Source organism: Microtus oregoni, unplaced genomic scaffold (genome assembly GCF_018167655.1).
Source record: "Microtus oregoni isolate MIOR12 unplaced genomic scaffold, Mior012 000033F_ref0000390, whole genome shotgun sequence".
In the NCBI taxonomy this organism is placed as follows: Eukaryota; Metazoa; Chordata; class Mammalia; order Rodentia; family Cricetidae; genus Microtus; species Microtus oregoni.
This window is the reverse complement of record NW_024543092.1, coordinates 18,211,809-18,233,138: the sequence shown is the minus strand read 5'-3', so window position 1 is coordinate 18,233,138 and position 21,330 is coordinate 18,211,809. Positions and strand designations below refer to the sequence as shown.

At 45.4% G+C, this 21,330-nt stretch overlaps 1 protein-coding gene across 1 annotated transcript in view; it reads left to right on the top strand.

Moving 5' to 3' along the window:
• The window catches only part of LOC121466558 (solute carrier family 22 member 2), a 41,510-nt gene extending 21,371 nt beyond the window's left edge, over positions 1-20,139 (top strand). The window contains exons 7-11 of the mRNA XM_041680335.1: positions 2,136-2,350; positions 3,629-3,737; positions 4,341-4,453; positions 8,859-8,958; positions 20,030-20,139. Of these exons, the coding sequence (XP_041536269.1) occupies positions 2,136-2,350; positions 3,629-3,737; positions 4,341-4,453; positions 8,859-8,958; positions 20,030-20,096 (604 nt within the window). The 3' untranslated portion in view covers positions 20,097-20,139. The remainder of the gene's footprint in view (positions 1-2,135; positions 2,351-3,628; positions 3,738-4,340; positions 4,454-8,858; positions 8,959-20,029) is intronic.
• The last annotated feature ends 1,191 nt before the right edge of the window (positions 20,140-21,330 follow it).

The following is a 21,330-nucleotide window of genomic DNA, read 5'->3' as shown; positions in this document are numbered from 1 at the left end:
TTCAGATTATTACCTCTCCCAGCCTAGCATCAACAGAGGATGCTGATACGTAGCTCACAGAGAGCATATTGACGAATAACATTGTCTCCAGACAACTGTGAATCCTGCTTGAGATTGGACAGAATTTTCAGCAATTTACGAAGTGGTCCTAGCCTTGCTCCTGCTGTTTTGTGCTATGTGTTTATATGGAGTGGCATTCTTTGGACTGACAATTACAAAAATATAAAAGCATAAAGTATCAAAGTTCTGAAAAATACTGAAGATGCACTCTGAACTGCGGCATCTGATACTCAGTATTTATTTATTTACATAAAAATAAATATGGGGCTGGAAAGATGGCTCAACGGTTAAACCACTTGTGGTTCTTGTAGGAGACACAGGTTCAGTTCCCAGCACCACACTGCAGCTCATGCTGCCTGTAACTCCAGTTTCAAGAGATCGGCCACCATGGGAGAGGGTAGGAGGGGGGGAGGAGAGGAAAATATATAGTTAAATAAAAACAATTTTTAAAAAGGAGATTGGTCACCGTCTTCTGGCCCCCATAGCACCAGGCATGCACCTAGTAAACTTACATGCAGGCAAAACACCCATACACACAAACTGAAAATAAGTATTTTTAAAAATAAGCATGCATATCCATATCATTAATATATACATTTACTTTAATCTGAATAAATTTGAAAATTATATAGAGATCGAAGAATTATTTTTAAATAATTTTTATGATTATCAGTAAATATTGATTTGTATGCCTATTTTATATACCTGTATACACAGAGTGTCAAAAAAGTGTCTTGGGTGAAAAGTAGTTGAGAGTATAAAAATATTTAAGTAGCCCTGGCTGTGGCCCAGCAACCAGTATGGTTTTTGTTTGTTTGAACACTTCAGGTGTTTCTAATACATAATCCGAAATGAGAAGTATTCGTATAGATTATTTGACCCTGAGTACAGATCTCTACAGATGTCCAGAGCTAGGAAAGAAAGGCCTCCCCCACCTTTTTCCTGGGAGGAGAAAATAAACAAACAAAGATACATCTAGGGGTGTATGAGAAAGACAACGCTGGCTCTCCACCACAGCGACCGGAGCTTCTCGGGGCTGGCATGCATGTCAGTGTGAGAACCCCCATTCTGAGGAAGTCATCTCCCAACAGGGACCACTGCCCCTCACAGTGGCTGCAGAAAATCTGCCCTCACTAGCAAAAGCCACACTTGTCACCGTCTTTCGTGGCACAGGCAGCTTTGACCTTTGACCGCGTTCCCCTTTCCCTCTCTGAATACGGACTCTTGCCTGACAGCCTCAGATTTTCCATTATGTTAAGTTAACAAAATTAGAAACCCTCTCAGAAGGCTGGTTGCCTCAGGCCAGGGAGGAAACCTTTGAGAAGGGAGGCTGCATATTTTGGGTCTTCAGGTTCATGAAGTTTGAATTAAGTGGTCAAGTCTTTACACCCAGAATGTTTTAGAAGACCATAAAGAGGTTGGGAGGAGGCTCAGAGTAAACCACCATGCCAGCTGGGGACCTGAGTCTGGATTCCTGGCACCACATAAAAAGCTGAGTTTGAAGGCGTGTGCCTATTATCTTAGTCCTGGGAGGTGTAGACAGAAGGATCCCAGGGGCTTGATAGACAGATAGCCTAGAAAATCAGGGTCTCCAGGTTCAGTGAGAGACCCTATCTCTAAAAAATGAGGTGGAAAAAATTAGAGAGAAATGTATCAATTCTGACTTATACATATACCTTCACCTACACAGGAACACTTACACACACATACCACACACACATACATACACACACACACACATACACACACACAAATAATATATAAATATAAGCAAAGAGAAAAATGATTGACAGCCTTGAGCTATTATGACGGCCATTGCTGTTATTCCACTAAATTACTCCAAGACTTCTCACCTTCTCATTGGACCCATGAATGAGCTGTCCCCCAACAGTTTCCAGGTTTCTGTGTCTCCACGTCCCATCCGCCACAGTAAAACAGTGGGTATAAAAACAACTGCGCAGATGAGATGCCAGAGAAAAGGCCCCCCACTGCCAGCTCTTCATCTTCCTCGAGCCCCTCCCCCCAGTAGCATGAGCCCTGCGCTCAGCCTGACCACGGCTCTCCTTTCTGTTCAGGTTCACGAGCTCTGTTCTCTACCAGGGCCTCATCATGCACATGGGCCTCGCGGGGGCCAACATCTACCTGGATTTCTTCTACTCTGCCCTGGTGGAATTCCCAGCTGCCTTCATTATCATCCTTACGATAGACCGGGTTGGTCGCCGCTATCCCTGGGCTGCGTCAAATATGGTGGCGGGAGCGGCCTGTCTAGCTTCGGTTTTTATCCCCGATGGTAAGTTCAGAGAGCAGACAGCTTGAGGAACTCACCAAAGCCTTGCCCTAGAATATTCTAGTGATTCCCTTGATCTCTGTCTAGTCCTTCACTGTAGATGAGAAAATTCTCACACCATCAGCAATTATTTTGTCTTTCCTCATAAAATGTTTATTTGAGGAAAGAGGCAAAAGCCCATGAAACAATTCTTTTAGCCCCCTGGAGCTTCATTGGAGGCTGTCATAGACCAGTAATCACTTCCGTTATATCCACACTTCACTTTGCTGGCTAGCTGGGGCAACCTCTATGACGGTATAAAGTTATAAAACCTTAGAGGCAGAACTATGGAGACAACAGAAAGATCAGGATTGTCCAGGAGCAGAGGGGAAAGGGCCACGGGCAGAGGACTTTCAGGGGAGGAAAAACACTCTGCGTGACATAATGGCATTATGCATGTGTCCAGACCCACTGAGAGCTCCTTGGGTCAGCAATGACCGCAACTTACGAGTGCGGATTCTTTAGTGGAGAGGAATACTGTGAATGGGGGCGGCAGTATGTATGTGGACGGGGAACTGTGGCAAACTTGTACTTTCTTCATTTTGCTGTGAACCTAAGCTACACTTTTTAAATTTGCTTTAAGACTTTTATATATGTGTGTACTTTATGTGTGTCTGTATGTAGGGTGTGCATATGGAGGCATAGAGGGTGTCTGATTCCCTGGAGCTGGAGTTGCAGGGAGTTGTGGATGATGCTGGTGCAGGGAACAAACCTGGGGCCTTTGTAAGAACAGTAAGTGTTCTTAACCATCTCTCCAGCTCCACGTTTAAAAGAGAGAGAGAGACTATTTGTGCTGGAGCGATTGCTCCATGGGTAAAACACTTCCTGGGCTAGCGTGAGGACCAGAATTCAGAACCCGCAAAAATGTCAGCAGGCTCGGATTCATCTCAGCACTTAAAGGCACAGACATAGGATTCCTTAGAGTGAGTTGACTAGATAGTCTGCTAGGATTGGTGACCTCTGGGTTCAAGGGAACAGTCCTGCCTTGTATAGCAGGCACAGGCTGACTAAGGAGGACACATGACATCCACCTCTGATCCACACACACATGTCTGTGTGCACACGCAAAACAGAACTGCATCTAAGGTTAGCGCATCCAGACCTGCAGAGGTTGCCGCATTTACCTCATGTCTGTAGAGGACTATTCTTGCTTCCCTGTTTCATTCTGCAATGTAGAGTTTGTTCTCACAAGCCCCCTCTGGAACCGCATGCAGAGTGGCTGAGTGCTGGCTTTCCCCTCAGATCTCCAGTGGCTGAAAGTCACCGTCGCGTGCCTGGGTAGAATGGGCATCACCATGGCCTATGAAATGGTCTGCCTGGTCAATGCTGAGCTGTACCCCACGTACATCAGGTGAGTGGGAATGCATAGCTTTGGGCTAGACAGTCTGGCTTCTCAAAGCACAGGGGGACATGTGGGTGTTCAAAGGCAGCAGCCAGCAGTTCACACTCAGGTATACAATCAGCGGTTCACACTCAGGTATACAATCAGTGGTTCACACTCAGGTGTACAATCAGCGGTTCACACTCAGGTGTACAATCAGCGGTTCACACTCAGGTATACAATCAGTGGTTCACACTTAGGTGTACAATCAGCAGTTCACAGTTAGTGTCCCCAAAGCCACAGGGCACATGAGCAAGATTACCATGCAGTACCATGCAGAGCATGACCAGAGCAGCTGAGTGGGTATATGGGAACCATAGACATGGCATGGGTAGTCACGTGATAGAAGGAAATCCTTCCCTCTCTGGTCTGAAGGCTAATACCAACAAAAACAACCAACCATGGGTGAGGGTATGCACACGTGTCCTTTCTGCACATGGAAATGAACAGAACTGACGTTTTTCTGCTCTCAGACATCTAATGGTTGGGGAAAGGAATTATCTAGGGGTGCAGTGGGAGGTGATTGCTGCCCCACGAGAAGTTAGAGGACTAAATCAGGTTTCTGTGACCTAGGAATCTCGGCGTCCTTGTCTGCTCCTCCATGTGTGACATTGGTGGCATCATCACGCCTTTCCTGGTCTACCGTCTCACTGACATCTGGCTGGAGTTCCCACTGGTGGTATTTGGTGAGAAATCGCTGTGGGTTTAATTACTAGTGATCAGCAATATTATTAGTATTATTTTAATGCTCCCAAGTCAGCACTAACACTGGCCTATGGGACTGATACCTTAGAAGCATAAACTAAAGGCAAAATGAGATAGAAAGACATCTCCCTAAAGCACCCCCAACTCCCTGACCTGAGATATTCATCCCTCTCAGATCTGTAAAAGAACGAATCCTTGCTGTCTTCATTCCCAAAGCACTTTTACTTCATACTTCAAAGACGGTTAAAATTTCAAAACCCAGATAACACGGAATTCACAACTAATACAAACGTGTCCGCAAGACGGAGCCCCCACCCACCTTTCCCAGTAGAGTTCAGGATGAGGCATGGCATGGCCCCTTCTGCTACTGCCAGGGGAGCCAGGAGCTCATCCGGATTACCCAACTGCTCTGTAGCCTCCCTTGCTGGTGGGTAGAGTAGGCCGGCCTCTATCAGCTGTTGATCACAGAATCTGAAAGACCCTGGGCGTCACCACCCAATCACTGGCACTGCCCTTGGCCGGACTGCAGCTTAGCGGGCAACTGCTTGTCTGTGTCTCCTGCAGGGATGACTGTGGACACAGACTCAGGCTTCTGTTCACCTGCCCAGGGTAACTGGAGTGCCCAGGGTAACTCAGGGCACCACTTCTGTTTGCTTTCAGATCTGCAGAGAGGCTTTCAAACTTCATTAAAACCACCCTTTCCCCAGAGCACACCACACTGACTTCTCCCCTGGACTCCATGCACCCAACACTGCTCTCTTGGAGCTGGATTCTGCCCCCTCCACTTACCCTGATCCATTCCTTCCCTTGCCAGAAGACCTGCCAATGAATGTTTCAAGCTGTTGCTATAATTTTCCATCAAAACAGACCTAATGAGTTCCTCCACATTTCATCATGCTAGCAAGATGGCCAACGCTGATAACACCAGGGCTCTTTACCCTGGGATAACCAGAACTACCAGGCCCACAGACAGGGGGCACGTGCCCCAAATCTCTGACTCCCAAACACTGGCTAAGGGGGCCTGTTCTGGAGCCTCCTTCCTCCTCAGAAAGTGCCCACCATACCCCAACTCTTTCTCCCCAGGCAGGATTTAAAGATGCCTGATCCTTGGTAGGTGGTGTCTAAGGGGTCAGCAGGACATTTCTGGACAGAAATACAGGTTCCAGGTTTCTGCAACCACTACTTAGCAAGTCTAAGTCTAGGCCTTTGTGAAGTAGTGTGGTCCCTTGCCCCACCTCACCTTCCCCTGGAGGACACAAAGGACAGAGCTTTATATCAAAGATTACAGCAAACTTAAAGATTGTCCCAAATTTACCTCTGGGGGTTGTCATATCCTTTTGCCCATCTTTAACCTGGTGACAGGAAGCTAACTAATATTCTAACACCTTCCCCCTTCTTCTTCTTCTTCTTCTTCTTCTTCTTCTTCTTCTTCTTCTTCTTCTTCTCTCTCTCTCTCTCTCTCTCTCTCTCTCTCTCTCTCTCTCTCCCTCCCTCAGCTGTTTCATCTAAGAAGCCTAAAAGTATGGGCTAAGAGTCCACTGGAAGGCTGGGGGTGGCCCAGTGGCACTGTATTTGCTTAGCATGGGCAAAGCCCTGGTTCCATCCAAAACATCAGGACAAAACAGATAAGGACCACAGGAAAGCGGGTAACACTATCCTGGTCAGCCAGGCTGATCCTTGCAGGATAAATGCTAATCTGTGACCTACTATTCTTTGAACTTCACCCTCTCCAGAGACTCGGAGCTAGAGCAGTGTGGCAGGGCACTCCTGTGAGCCCAGCACTGGAGAAGCAGGTGCAGGAGGACCTGGGCTTCGGACCTGGTTTCATCTCTGCTGCTGTGACAAAAAACACTGACAAAAAGTGACATAGAGAAGAAAGGGATTTATCCTAGCTTACAATTCCAGGTCACCATCCTCACTGTCGGGGAGTCAGGGAGTAACTTTAAGGCTCTGTCACATTTCCTCGGGCAATCGGGACTAAGACAAAGGAACACAGCACTCTCACTTGCTTGTTTACACTCATACAATTTTTAACTCCTCTGCAACCGAGAACCCCTGCTTAGGGACCGGTACCAACAGGGCACACTGGGTCTTCCCACAGCCCAACCCAGTGTACAAAAACCCACTCTGAGAGTCTCTTCCCCAATTCTACGTTATGTCAAGATGACAATTAAAGCAACCCTCACATTCTAGGCAGAGAAACCCTGTAGAGGGAAGGAACTCCCTGACATCTAGGCAGAGAAACCCTGTAGAGGGAAGGAACTCCTTGACATCTAGGCAGAGAAACCCTGTAGGGAGAAGGAACTCCCTGACATCTAGGCAGAGAAACCCTGCAGAGAGAAGGAACTCCCTGACTTCTAGGCAGAGAAACCCTGTAGGGAGAAGGAGCTCCCTGACATCTAGGCAGAGAAACCCTGTAGAGGGAAGGAACTCTGCCTCAGCTGAAGTAGCTGAGTCTTGCTTACATTTGTTTCTCATTACACTACGGTCACGCTGAGAGATTGGGGAAGATTCAGAGACGTTAACACTCTGTCATGTCCACAGTTCGTTCATACCACAGTATGTGAAGTGGATGATGTCACTTGACAAAGGGCAAAACGTCAGAGTACTCTCAGGTCCTCAGACCAGTCAGGAGTCGGAGTCAGACTCAGATGCCCAGTATTCAATGCCCATGGGTCCATTTCTGCTGTTTCTAAAGAGAAATGGCATCCAGCATGCAGTTCTTTGAAACTCCAAAATAGTGAAGAACTAGCACCCCATTTCCTAGGCTCTGTTACAGGAAAAAAAAATCAAAGCACACCCCTAAAAGTTTTATATCTCCAATATGAATTTAAAGATGACAAAATATTAATATGGTTGTTATTGATATTATAACCAGAGACTAAAACAAAGGAACCAAAGAAGCCAAGTGGCCGTGTCCAGTCATACGTTCTACCCTGAGTTGGGCCCATGTTATTTTCTGTGCTGGGGAAATGGAACCCCACATGCTCAGCAAGCCCTCTACCACTAAGTTATATGGGAGGTGGGAGGGAGTAAGACTGTTCTGGATTGCCTTCCAGTGCTGTGATTAAAAACTCTCTGACCCAAAGCAATTTAAGGGAGAAGAGGACTTATTTGACTTACACTTCTGGGGGAAGTCAGGGCTGGAACTTTGCTTCCTGGCTCATTCTCTGGCTTCCTTGATACCTTAGCCCAGGCCCACCTGCTTAGGAATGGTACTGCCCATAGTGGGCTGGGACCTCCTGCAACGATTAGCAATCAAGAGCATCAATCAATCTCACAGATGTAGCCACAGGCCAATCTGCTGTAGGCAGTTACTCAAATGAGGTTCCCTCTTCCCACGTGACTATGGGTTGTTCCAAGTTTACAATAAAAGTTAACCAAGGGGCTCAGTGAGTATTCAGTGGCTTGGGGTACTGACTGCTCTCACAGAGGACCAAGATTTGGTTCCCAGGAGCCAGACAGCAGCTACCAACTGTCCAGAGAAGCCAATGCCCTCTTGTGGGCTCAGCAGCACTGCATACATATGGTACACAGACATATGCAGGCAAAACACCCATACGCCTAAAATAAAATGTTCAGTCTTTTTAATTAGACAGTACAAAGACAGAGCCTCATTTCGTAGGTCATACTGCCCTTGAATTTACAATCTTCCCCCCTTAGTCTCCCAGAGGCAATGATTACAGGTGAGTACCACGAGACTCTCAGCTCTGAACATCTGAACTTGAACTAAATGGCTTCACTATGTTTTGTGATAGTATTGCATATGCAGTAACACGCAATGCATTCTTCCTTTATTAAAAGGACTACTTAATTATATTCATTTTGTGTGTGTGTGCGTGTGTGTGTAAAAGGTGCCAAGGTGCAACATGTGGAGTTCAGTTCTCTCCTTCCTCCACATGGGTGGGTCCTGGGGATTGAACTCATATCCTCAAGCTTAGCAGAAAGCAGCTTAACCCACTGAGCCATCTTGCCAGTCCTGATACAATTATTCTTGTTAGCTAGCAATGGTCCAAGTTTCTCTCTTGCTCCCAACACTGAACACTTTCTATTGGCAGAGTTACATTCTTCTTCGCATGGCTAGGGTTTTGGGGGAGTTATTTTCTAACTCTGAAATTTCTTAACACTGTGGCGATGTCCGGTAGCCTAGAATAGCCTTGACTCAAAATGTTAAGTATTTCATTTCCCTAAAAGGAATTGTAACCCAATGGTGTTTGGCATTGGGAACCTTATTTATGATGGAAAACAGGGTGTTTAAAGATGGCAAGCGAGTCTATAAATAAGAATGGGAAAAAATACTCCCCCAAAGAGAAAGGGGAACAAGGGGAGCCCTAATTATAGAGGTTGCCTTCCTGGGTTTTGATGCAATTCACATCTGTGTTTCAGCTGTAGTTGGCCTTATTGCTGGGGGACTTGTGCTGCTGCTGCCTGAGACCAAAGGGAAGGCTCTGCCTGAGACCATTGAGGATGCCGAGAATATGCAGAGGTAGGTACTTGGGCTCCCTGAAGGAACTCCTCCATAGACACTTAGGAAAGTCTGGATCCAACTGGAAAGAAAGATTAGGTTGAACCCAGATCTCATAACATGTGATCAAGGCAAGCTACATCAAAGTGTTAGATATCAAGAAGAGAAAAGAATTAATGAAAACACTGTGGGAGGACTGGTTATAGTTCACACCTGCATAATAGGTGAGGTTTGTCCAAATAGGCAGAGAGAGAGAGAGAGAGAGAGAGAGAGAGAGAGAGAGAGGAAGAAGAAGAAGAAGAAGAAGAAGAAGAAGAAGAAGAAGAGGAGGAGGAGGAGGAGGAGGAGGAGGAGGAGGAGGAGAAGAAGAAGAAGAAGAAAGAAGAAGAAGAAGAAGAAGAAGAAGAAGGATAGAAAGAAGGAAGGAAAGAAAGAGGAGAGAGAGGAGGAAGGAAGGAAGGAAGGAAGGAAGGAAGGAAGGAGTGTTATGGCCCACAGGAGAAATATTAGTTTGTCTGTATTCACAAAAATTCAAAGTTAATCTGAAACACTGGGAAACCTGGATAAAGTGTTTAGTCTATACAAAGAGCTGGCTTTCTGAACATATGTGGAGAGCTCTTACAATTCCATGAGAACAGCTGCCCAAAAACAGGAGACAGGAAGGGCAGGGGCAACTGACTCAGCAGAAAGGAAAGTCCCTCCACCTCACTCACAACCAGAAGAATGTGAGCTGCTGCAGCACTGGCATCCCTCTGGGTCATCAGAGGTCAAACTAGCTGGAATGCACTGTGCTGGGGAAGAAGATTCCGGGACCCAGCAGCACCCATGCCGCTGTGAACCATTCACTGAAACCTCCATGACAGTCAGCCCCACCCTAGGAACAGGCTGATACCTGTCTGCCTTTCACCCGGTCGCCACTTCTTGAAACTCAGATGTGTGAAATGTATGGCGAGGACCAATCGTTAAAGCATCTTTTAATGCAACAAAGGATTAAAAGCAACCTAAATGCCCTTCAGTTGGGAATTCAGTTGAATAAATTATTATCTCCCATACAACGAAGTACTATATAGCCACTTTTTTAAAAGTGAGACAGCTTTATATCCACTGATAAGAAAAGATCTCAAAAAACAAGTTGTTATTGGGAAGAAAAAAACAAAACATAGAAAAGTATCCATTCTACAATTCGGATAAATGCAACATAAATACATAGACATACAAATATAAAACCGTATTGAAAATAAAATGGCACGATTATAGAAATATTCAAGTAGTCTCCCTTCTCAGCAGTTTTTATTTCCATCCTTCAGTAACCCGTGATCCCTCAACTTCCTTTGGAGTTTGGAAATATTAAATGGAAAAAATCCAGAAAGAAGAAATTCATATGCATATGTTCTTTCATGTTGCACACTTCTTTCGGTGACTTGGTAAAATGTTGAATGTTTGTCTCCGTCATGCTCATGACGGGACTCTTTCCTTGGCCTGGAGTATCCACACTGTAAATGCCACCCACCCATCAGTCCCTGAGCAGACATCTCAGTTACCTGTTGGGCTGCCAGGGTCTCAGTGTGTTATTCCCAGATCGCGGGGTCCACCAAACCACCATGGAGTCTGCCCGTGTATGCAAAAGCAAAAGGCAGGATCAAGCTTGGATATTCCATCCATCCGACACAGCCATGAGGCTGGAGCACCATGAGCCTAGTTGGGGTGGGGTTTTATCATAGTAGAGGTTGGGGTGAGGGGATTTCTAAGGTTTCTAAGGTTCAGGACCCCTGATTGGCTGACATTTGTCTAGGAGAGTCTTGGTGAAATAGTACAGGTGTGTGCTGGGCTAAGGGACATCAGGTGATCCCATCTATAATGGTTAGAGTGTTAGGTATTTCTCTTTGGATGGTCTGCTCCTGGGTGGTGTCTGTGTGGTCTCTACAGAGACTGGACGGCTGGGCTCTACAACTGTGCTTGTGTTCACACAACCTCTCTATAACTTGATTGTGACCCAGAGTATAAGAGCAGTGACGCTGACAGCTCAGACATTGTACCAAAGAGAAACTCTCATGCAAAGGGCTTTCTTTAGATCTGAAGGGGAAAGTTGTCCACTTGATAAAGGTAGAGAAAATTGTGTAGCACACCTGGTCCTAGGGCAGCATGCTGCTGAAGCGCAGGGGTCTGAGGCTTTTCCTGGAATTGCTGTTGAGGGCACAAGCCTCAACTGACCTGGATGTCATATGCTGGCAGCCATGGGACACCGAGTGTTTTTTCTGGCCCCATGATGTTTTCTGAGGTGAGAAATGCCACATAAACTGAACTCCCAGGATCTGTGACAAAACCAGATATGGGAACCTGGAACAGGCATTTCTTCTTGTTGGTAATTTGTGGGAGCTGAATGGGAGCCTGCTCTTTGGTGACTCTGCTGCTGTTACTATTGGTGTTGCTGCAGTCATTGCTACTGTTGCTGTTGCTGCAGTTGCTGTTCTTGTTGTGGCTGTCACTGTTACCACTGTAGTTGCTGCTGTCACTGTCGCTGTTGATTCTGTTGCTATTCTTGTTGTTACTGTTCTTGCTGCTGCTGTTACTGGTGATGCAGTTACTGTTCTTGCTGCTGCCGTTACTGGTGATGCAGTTACTGTTCTTGCTGCTGCTGTTACTGGTGATGCAGTTACTGTTCTTGCTGCTGCTGTTACTGGTGATGCAGTTACTGTTCTTGCTGCTGCCGTTACTGGTGATGCAGTTACTGTTCTTGCTGCTGCTGTTACTGGTGATGCAGTTACTGTTCTTGCTGCTGCTGTTACTCTTCTTTTTGCTGTTGTCACTGTTACTGCTGCCATTGTTCTTGTTGCTACTGTCACTGTTGCTGTTGTGGCTGTCACTGTTGCTGTTGTGGCTGTCACTGTTGCTGTTGTGGCTGTCACTGTTGCTGTTGTGGCTGTTACTGTTGGCATTACTGTTGGCACTGTTGCTGTTGATATGGCTAATGCCATCATTACTGTTGATTCTGTTGCTGTTGCTGCAGTTACTGTTCTTGCTGCTGCAGTTGCTGTTGCTGTTGCTACTCTCACTGTTGTTGCTGCTACTGTCACTGCTCTTGTTGCTGCTATCACTGTTGCTGCTGTTACTAGTAATGCAGTTATTGTTCTTGCTGCTGCTGTTTCTGTTGCTGTTGCTACTCTCACTGTTGTTGCTGCTTCTGTCACTGCTCTTGTTGCTGCTATCATTGTTGGTGCTACTATTATTCTTGTTGCTGCTGGAACTGTTGCTGTTACTTCTGTTATTATTGTTACTGTTCTTGCTGCTGCTGTCACTGTTACTGCTGCCTTTGCTGCTGCCATTGTTGCTATTGATTCTGTAGCTGCTGCTGCAGTTACTGTTCTTGCTGCTGCTGTCACTGTTGCTATTGCTGCTCTTACTGTTGCTGTTGCTGCTGTTGTTGTTGCAGAACTTACTGTTGTTGCTGCATGTACTCTTGGTACTGCTACTGTTGCTATTGCTACTGCTGCTATTGCTGCTGTTACTGATCTTACTGCTGCTCTTTCTGTTGCTGCTGCAGTTACTGTTTCTATTGCTTTTGTCGCTGGTGATGCAGTTTCTGTTCTTGTTGCTGCTGTCACTATTTCTATTGTTGCTGTTGTTGCTGTCACTGTGACTGTCGCTGTTACTGTAGTTACTGCTCTTGCTACTACTGTCACAATTGCTGCTGTTGTCACTGTTTCTGTTGCTGCAGTTATTATCCTTATTGCTGCTGTTATGATTGTTGCTGCTGCCTTCACTGTTATTGGTGATATTGTTACTGTTCCTGATGTTGTTGTCACTGTTGTTGTTGCTGCTGTCACGGTAACTGTCACTGTTACTACTGTTACTATTCTTGTTGCTGCTGTCATTGTTGTTGCTGTCACTGTTGCTGTAGTTACTAGTCTTGCTGTAGCTGTCACTGTTGCTGCTGTTACTGTTCTTGTTGCTCCTGTTATTGTTGCTGTTTTTGTTGAGGCTGTCATTGTTGCTACTGCTGCTGTTACTGCTCTTGCTGATTCTGTGACTGTTCCTGTTGCTTCTATTACTATTGTTTTTACTGTTGTCACTGTTGCTGTTGCTACTGTCATTGTTGCTATTGATTCTGTTGCTGTTACTGCTGTTATTGTTCTTGTTGCTGCTGTCATTGTTGCTACTGCTGCTGTTACTGTTGCTGTCACTACTGTCATTGTTGCTGTTGCTGCTGTTACTGTTCTTACTGCTCTTTCTATTTATGCACTTACTATTGTTGCAATTACTCTTGGTGCTGCTACTGTTGCTGTTGTTACTGTTCTTGCTGTTGCTGTTGTTGCTGCTACTGTTACTGTTGCTGCTGCTGCCTTTACTGTTGCTGCTGCTGCTGTTACTCTTCTTGTTGCTGTCACTGTTACTGCTGCTGTTGCTGCTGTTGTTGATACTGTTGATTCTGTTGCTGTTGCTGCAGTTACTATTCTTACTGATGCTGTCACTGTTGCTATTGCTGCTGTTGTTGTTGCAGAACTTACTGTTGTTGCTACATTTACTCTTGGTGTTGCTAATGTTACTGTTCTTACTGTTGCTGTTTCTGTTGTTGCTGCTGCAGTTACTGTTGCTTTTGCTGCTATCACTGTTGCTGCTGGTGGTGGTGATACAGTTAATGTTCTTGTTGCTGTTGTCACTATTACTGTTGTTACTGTTGCTGTTGCTCCAGTCACTATTGCTTCTGTCATTGTTCTTGCTGCTACTGTGACTGTTGCTGTGGCTTCTGTTACTATTGTTGTTGTTGTTGCTGCTGCTGCTGTTACTGTTGGTTGTACTTCTGTCACTGTTACTATTGCTGTTGCTGCTGTTACTGTTGCTGCTGCTGTTTCTGTTATTGTTGCTGCAGTTACTGTTGCTCTTGCTGCTATTACTGTTACTGCTGTTGTTTCTGTTGTTGCTGCTGCAGTTACTGTTGCTGTTGCTGCTATCACTGTTGCTGTTGCTGTTACTCTTTTTGTTGCTGCTGTCACTGTTGCTGTTGTGGTTGTTACTGCTGGCATTACTGCTCTCACTGTTGCTGTTGTGGTTGTTACTGCTGGCATTACTGCTCTCACTGTTGCTGTTGTTATGGCTAATGTCATCGTTGCTGTTGATTCTGTTGCTGTTGCTGCTGTTTCTGTTCTTGCTCCTGCTGTCACTGTTACTCAAGCCGCAGTTATTATTCTTAATGTTGCTGTTATTGTTCTTGCTGCTGCCTTCACTGTTGGTGTTGTTGCTATTGCTGTTCTTGCTGCTGTCCCTGTCACTGTTGCTGCAGTTACTGTTCTTGCTGCTGTCATTGCTGCTGCTGGTGCTGCTGCTGTTACTGTTCTTGCTGCTACTGTCACAATTGCTACTCCTGCTGTCACTATAACTGTTTCTGTCCCTGTAGTTACTGTTCTTGTTGCTGAGGTCACTGTTGCTGCTGCCACTGTTACTGTTCTTGCTGCTGCTGCTATCACTGTTGCTGTCACTGCAGTCACTGTTCTTCTTGCTGCAGTCACTGTTCTTCTTGCTGCAGTCACTGTTCTTCTTGCTGCAGTCACTGTTCTTGCTGCAGCTGTCACTGTTGCAGCTGCCATTGTAACTGTCACTGCAGTTACCATTCTTGTTGCTGTTGTCAGTTTTGCTGCTGCTGCAGTTACTGTTCTTGTTGCTGTCACTATGGCTGTTGTTGCAGTTCCTGCTGCTGCTGTCACTATCACTGTTGCTGCAATCACTGTTGTTTTTGCTGCTGTCACTGTTGCTATTCCTGCTGTCACTGTCATTATTCCTGAAGTTACTGCTCTTGATGTAGCTGTCACTTTTGTTGCTGTTACTGTCCTTGCTGATGCTTTCGCTGATGCTATTGTTGCTGTTGATTCTATTGTTGATGCTGCTGTTACTGTTTTTGCCGATGCTGTTACTGTTGCTGTTGTCGCCGTCGCTGTAACTGTTACTGCAGTTACTGTTCTTGCTGTTGCTGTCATTGTTGCTGTTGTCACTGTCACTGTTACTGGAGTTACTGTTCTTGTTGCTGTTGCTGCTGTTACTATTCTTGCTGCTGCTATCATTGTTGCTGTTCCCACTGTCACTGTTACTGGAGTTACTCATCTTATTGTTGCTGTTGCCACTGTCACGGTAACTGTCACTATTACTGCAGTTACTCGTCTTGCTGCTTCTATCACTGTTATTGTTGCTGCAGCTACTGTTCTTGCTGCTGCCATCACTGTTGCTATTACTGCTGTCACTGCTACTGCTGCTGCAGTTGTTATTTTTATTGCTGCCACTGTTACTGGCTCTGTTGCTGCTGTCACTGTTGCTGCAGTTGCTGTTCTTGCTGCTGCTGTTACTGGCTCTGTTGCTGCTGTCACTGCTGCTATTAGGGCTGTTACTGTTGCTGTAGTAATTATTCTTGTTGCTGCTGTTACTGTTGTTGCTGCTGCTGTTACTGTTGTTGCAGTTACTGTTGACATTAATGTGTTTGTTGCTATTATTTTCCTTTTTGTTATTACAGCTGCTCTTTACACTGCTCTTGTTGCTGCTGTCACTCACATTAATGCTGCTTCTACTGTTGCTGAAGCTGCTGTGACATTTTATGCAGTGGCTATTGTTTATTGTGTTCTTGATGTTGCTGCTGTTATTGTTGCTGTGGCTGTCATCTCTTGTAGCGCTGTTGTTACCATCCTTGCTTCTTTTGCTGTGGTCATTCCTGTGGTCACTGGTACTGTTATTGTTGTCAACGCTGCTCCTAGTGTTCTTCACGTTACCATCAGTTCTGTTGCTCTTATTGTTGCTGTTGCTAATGTCCTTAGGGCTGTGATCATTGCTGTTGCTTTCTCTGGTGACACTGCCACTGCTGCTACTATTGATGGTGCTGCTGCAGTCACTGTTGTTATCACTACTATCATTGCTGCTGCTGTTGATGATGCTGCAGTTGCTGTCTTTGCCATGTTTGCGACTCCTCCTGCTATTGTTTTTACTGTTGCTGCTGCTGTTACCATCAGTGTTGGCACTGCTATCAATGCAGTTGTTGGTATTACTGCTGTGGTGGTTACTGCTGTTATTGTTACTGCTATTGTCTATGCTGTTGCTGACACTGCTGCTCTCAATGCTGTTATTATTGCCACTGTTGACGTTGGTACTTCTCTCAGTGTTGTGGTTGTTGTTACTGCTGTTGACACTGTTGCTGTTGTTGATGCTGGTACTGTTGCTGACACTGCTGCTGCTATTTCTGCTGTTGTTGCTGTCACTGTTGCTGCTGTTACTGGTGATGCCGTTATTGTTCTTGCTGCTGGTGCTGTTTCTACTGCAGTTGCTGTTGCTACTCTCACTGTTGCTGCTGCTGCTGTCACTGCTCTTGTTGCTGCTGTCATTATTGCTGCTGTTATTATTCTTGCTGCTGCTGGAACTGTTGCTGTTACTTCTGTTACTGTTGCTGTTACTGTTTCTGTTGCTGTTGTCACTGTTGGTGTTGCTCCTGTCACTGTCGGTTTTGCTGTTGTCACTGTTACTGCTGCTGTTGCTGCTGCCATTGTTGCTATTGAATCTGTCATTGCTGCTGCTCTTACTGTTGTTATTGCTGCTGTTGTTGTTGCAGAACTTACTGTTGTTGCTGCAGGTACTCTTGGTACTGCTACTGTTGCTATTGCTGCTGTTACTGTTATTACTGCTGCTGTTTCTGTTGCTGCTACAGTTACTGTTCCTGTTGCTTTTGTCACTGGTGATGCAGTTTCTGTTCTTGTTGTTGCTGTCACTGTTTCTATTGCTGCTCTCACTGCTGCTGTTGTTGCTGTCACTGTAATTGTCGCTGTTACTGCAGTTACTGCTCTTGCTGCTGCTGTCACTGTTGCTGCTTTTACTGGTATTACTGCTCTTTCTGTTTCTGCACTTACTGTTGTTGTTGCAGTTACTCTTGGTGCTGCTACTGTTACTGTTGCTGCTGTTACTGTTCTTACTGATGCAGTTTCTGTTGTTGCTCCCACTGTTACTGTTGCTGTTGCTGTTTTCCCTGTTGCTGCTGCTGTTACTATTGTTGTTGCTGTCACTGATTCTATTGCTGCTCTCACTGCTGCTGTTGTTGCTGTCACTGTAATTGTCGCTGTTGCTGCAGTTACTGCTCTTGCTGCTGCTGTCACTGTTGCTGCTTTTACTGGTATTACTGCTCTTTCTGTTTCTGCACTTACTGTTGTTGTTGCAGTTACTCTTGGTGCTGCTACTGTTACTGTTGCTGCTGTTACTGTTCTTACTGATGCAGTTTCTGTTGTTGCTCCCACTGTTACTGTTGCTGTTGCTGTTTTCCCTGTTGCTGCTGCTGTTACTATTGTTGTTGCTGTCACTGATTCTATTGCTGCTCTCACTGCTGCTGTTGTTGCTGTCACTGTAATTGTCGCTGTTGCTGCAGTTACTGCTCTTGCTGCTGCTGTCACTGTTGCTGCTTTTACTGGTATTACTGCTCTTTCTGTTTCTGCACTTACTGTTGTTGTTGCAGTTACTCTTGGTGCTGCTACTGTTACTGTTGCTGCTGTTACTGTTCTTCCTGATGCAGTTTCTGTTGTTGCTCCTACTGTTACTGTTGCTGTTGCTGTTTTCCCTGTTGCTGCTGCTGTTACTATTGTTGTTGCTGTCACTGTTGGTTTTGCTGCTGTCACTGTTACTGCTGCTGTTGCTTCTGTTGCTGTTGCTGCAGTTACTATTCTTGCTGCTGCTGTCACTGTTGCTATTGCTGCTGTTGTTGTTGCAGAGCTTACTGTTGTTGCTGCATTTACTCTTGGTGTTGCTGATGTTACTGTTTTTACTGCTGCTGTTTCTACTATGGCTGCTGCAGTTACTGTTGCTTTTGCGGTTATCACTGTTGCTGTTGCTGCTGGTGATGCAGTTAATATTTTTGTTGCTGCTGTCACTGTTGCTGTTGCTGCTTTTACTGTTATTACTGCTCTTTCTGTTTCTGCACTTACTGTTGTTGCTGCAGTCACTATTGCTACTGTCGTTGTTCTTGCTGCTACTGTGACTGTTGCTGTGGCTCTTGTTACTATTGTTGTTGTTGTTGCTGCTGCTGCTGTTTCTGTTGGTTGTGCTTCTGTCACTGTTACTATTGCTGTTGCTGCTATTACTATTGCTGCTGCTGTTTCTGTTGTTGCTGCTGCTGTCACTGTTGCTGCTGTTATTGGTGATGCAGTTACTGTTCTTGATGTTGCTGTTACTCTTCTTGTTGCTGTTGTCACTATTGCCGCTGCTATTGTTCTTGTTGCTACTGTCACTGTTGCTGTTAGCATTACTGCTGTCACTGTTGCTATTGTTATGGCTAATGTCATTGTTGCTGTTGCTGCTGTTTCTATTCTTGCTGTTGCTGTCACTGTTGTTGTTATTGTTGTTACTGTTGCTATAGCTGTAGTTATTATTCTTAATGCTGCTGTTGCTGTTCTTGCTGCTGCCTTCACTGTTGGTGTTGTTGCTGTTGCTGTTATTGCTGCTGTCCCTGTCACTATTGCTGCAGTTACTGTTCTTGCTGCTGTCATTGCTGCTGTTGCTACTGTTGCTGTTCTTGCTGCTGCTGTCACTGTTGCTGCTGCTGTTACTGTAACTGTTGCTGTAGTTGCTGTTCTTGCTGCTGCTGTCACTGCTATCACTGCTTCTGTTGCTGCAGTTATTATCCTTATTGCTGCTGTTATGGTATTTGCTGCTGCCTTCACTGTTGATGGTGTTGTTACTGCTCCTGATGTTGTCACTGTTGCTGTTGCTGCTGTTACTATTCCTGCTGCTGCTGTCACTGTTGCTATTCCAGCTGTCACTGTTACTACTGTTACTGTTCTTGTTGCTGCTGTCACTGTAGCTGCTGTTACTGATCTTGCTGCTACTAAATCTGTTGCTGCAGTTACTGTTCTTGTTCCTGCTGTCATTGTTGCTACTACTGCTGTTCCTGTTCTTGCTGCTGCTGTGACTATTGCTGTTGTTTCTGTTATTATTGCTTTTACTGCTGTCACTGTTGCTGTTGCTACTGTCATTGTTATTGATTCTGTTGCTGTTGCTGCTTTTACTGTTCTTACTGCTGCTGTTTCTGTTGTTGCTGCTAGTGTTACTGTTGCTGTTGCTGTTTTCACTGTTGCTGCTGCTGCTGTTACTGTTCTTGCTGTTGCTGTCACTGCAGTCATTATTATTATTGTCACTGTTGACAGTGGTACTTCTCTCAATGTTGTTGTTGTTGTTACTGCTATTGACACTGTTGCTGTTGTTGATGCTGGTACTGTTGCTGACACTGCTGCCGCTCCTGCTGCTCCTGCTGTTGCTGCTGCTCCTGCTGTTGCTGCTGCTGCTCCTGCTGTTGCTGCTCCCACTGCTGCTGCTCCTGCTGCTGCTCCTGCTGTTCCTGCTGCTCCTGCTGCTGCTGTTTGTGCTCCCATCACCATTGCTATTGCTGTCACTGATGCTCTGTGGTTGGGCCTGGAGACTCTGGGAGCTCAGTGTATTTGCTTGTCCCTCCACCTGGAGACTGGGAAGCCTATAGCGCTGCTGAGTGATTTGATGAGATTCTGTTACCCACATCTCCTCTGGGACTGCTCTAGAAACTGAGACCATGTGGGGTAATGGAACTGGGGCAGTCCATGCCTGATTCAGTACAAACAAGCCCATGTACAAAGGGCAGAGCTGGGAGCAGTAGAGGAAGGAGAGAAGCCCTCCTCCAAAGATTATCAGCAGCATCCATATAGCCATGGAGAAGACAGTAAGAAAACTGAGCAATGTCTTAGTCACAGCCTTCACTCATCAAATAGTGGAAACAAACTTGGGGAAAATAATTTCTTAAATTCTGTGCAAGAATTGATTGAAGTATATGGATTTTTGCAATCATTATATTTAACCAGCGTAGTTATATTTAGCCTTCAACTACATTCTCTGTTATGGAGGAAGGTGAACCACTTGGAGGGAGATATAGGAACACCTTCTCCTGCAAGTTATTCATCCAATTTCTTCATGAAAACCATCACTCAGAAGACAGCATATGTGATCTTGGACGAATCCTACACTTAAATTTTGATTTGTTTTGTTTATTTATTGCCTGCTTGATACTTCTTTCATAACTTCTTTCTCACCTGCCTAATTTGGTTTCCTATTGCAGGCCAATAAAAAAGAAAGAGATGAGAATTTACCTCCAAGGCAAGAAAGCAGGTCTTCAGCTAAGCTAAAGAGAAAGAGTGTGGGCCCTACTGGACCAGAGGCAGAGCTTCTTCCCACACCAGAAACCCACACAACCCAATTGCACTTACCTTAACACTCCATCTGTGGGGAGCTGCAGCCTGCATGGTTTGCTGCACTGGTGTGACAAACTCTACCTACCAGCCGGGACCTTCCACCTCACCCTGCTCTCAGCAGGCCCAGGAAAATGGCCATTGCTTTATTGGATTTGTCTTTTTGTCTTTTTATTTCTTTATTTGGTTTATTTCTCAACCATGACATGAGACCAAAATACACAAGGGAGCTTTGGGTCAGGACAACAAGATATTAAAAAAATCTGAAAAAACAATAAACTTGAGAGAAGTAATTTTATTTTTTTTTAAGAACTAAAAAACTAAAGGCGATATCACAGAACATACATGAAGAACTTGGAATGGGACCTTTCAGTATCACAAATGTGATGAAATTTCATAATATGCTGCTTACTATGTGGATCACACTTGAAAAGAATCTCAAACAAAAGAGTGGGAATATGAGTTGAGCAGTCACCAAGCCTGCACGAGTTTACAGTAGGTGACCGCACGCACATTCTTTCTGTAAAAGATCTGGTGGGGACTGCAATAGAGGCATTCCCGCCATTACTGAATTAGCCATGACAATGTTTTCACTTCAGTAAAATTTCCCTCAAGATTAATGGGCTTTAAAAATAGTATTAGTAGAGTCAGGTGTTGTGGTGCACACCTTTAATCCTAACACTTGAGAGGCAGAGGCAGGTGGATCTCTATGAGTTTGAGGTCAGCCTGGTCTACAAGAGCTAGTCCAGGACAGCCAGGGCTACACAGAGAAACCCTGTCTCAAAAAAACCAAAGCCAATAAAGAACTTCCTGTTGAGAAAGTTCCAGCAGGAAGGGCGGGTGTTAGACAAGAAAGGTGATGTGGGAGTGTCATATATCAATCTGTTGATTTCATTGGTTAAGCAATAAAGAAACTGCTTAGCTGGCCTTCATAGGTTAGAACATAGGTGGGTGGAGTAAACAGAACAGAATGCTGGGAGGAAGAGGAAGTGAGCTCAGACTAGACAGCTCTGCTCTCTGGAGCAGAGACGCCATGCTCCCCTCTCCCGGGCAGACGCATAGCTCTGCTCTCTGAGACACACGCGATGAAGCTCCAACCCAGGATGGACGTAGGCTAGAATCTTTCCTGGTAAGCGCACCTCGTGGTGCTACATAGATTATTAGAAATGGG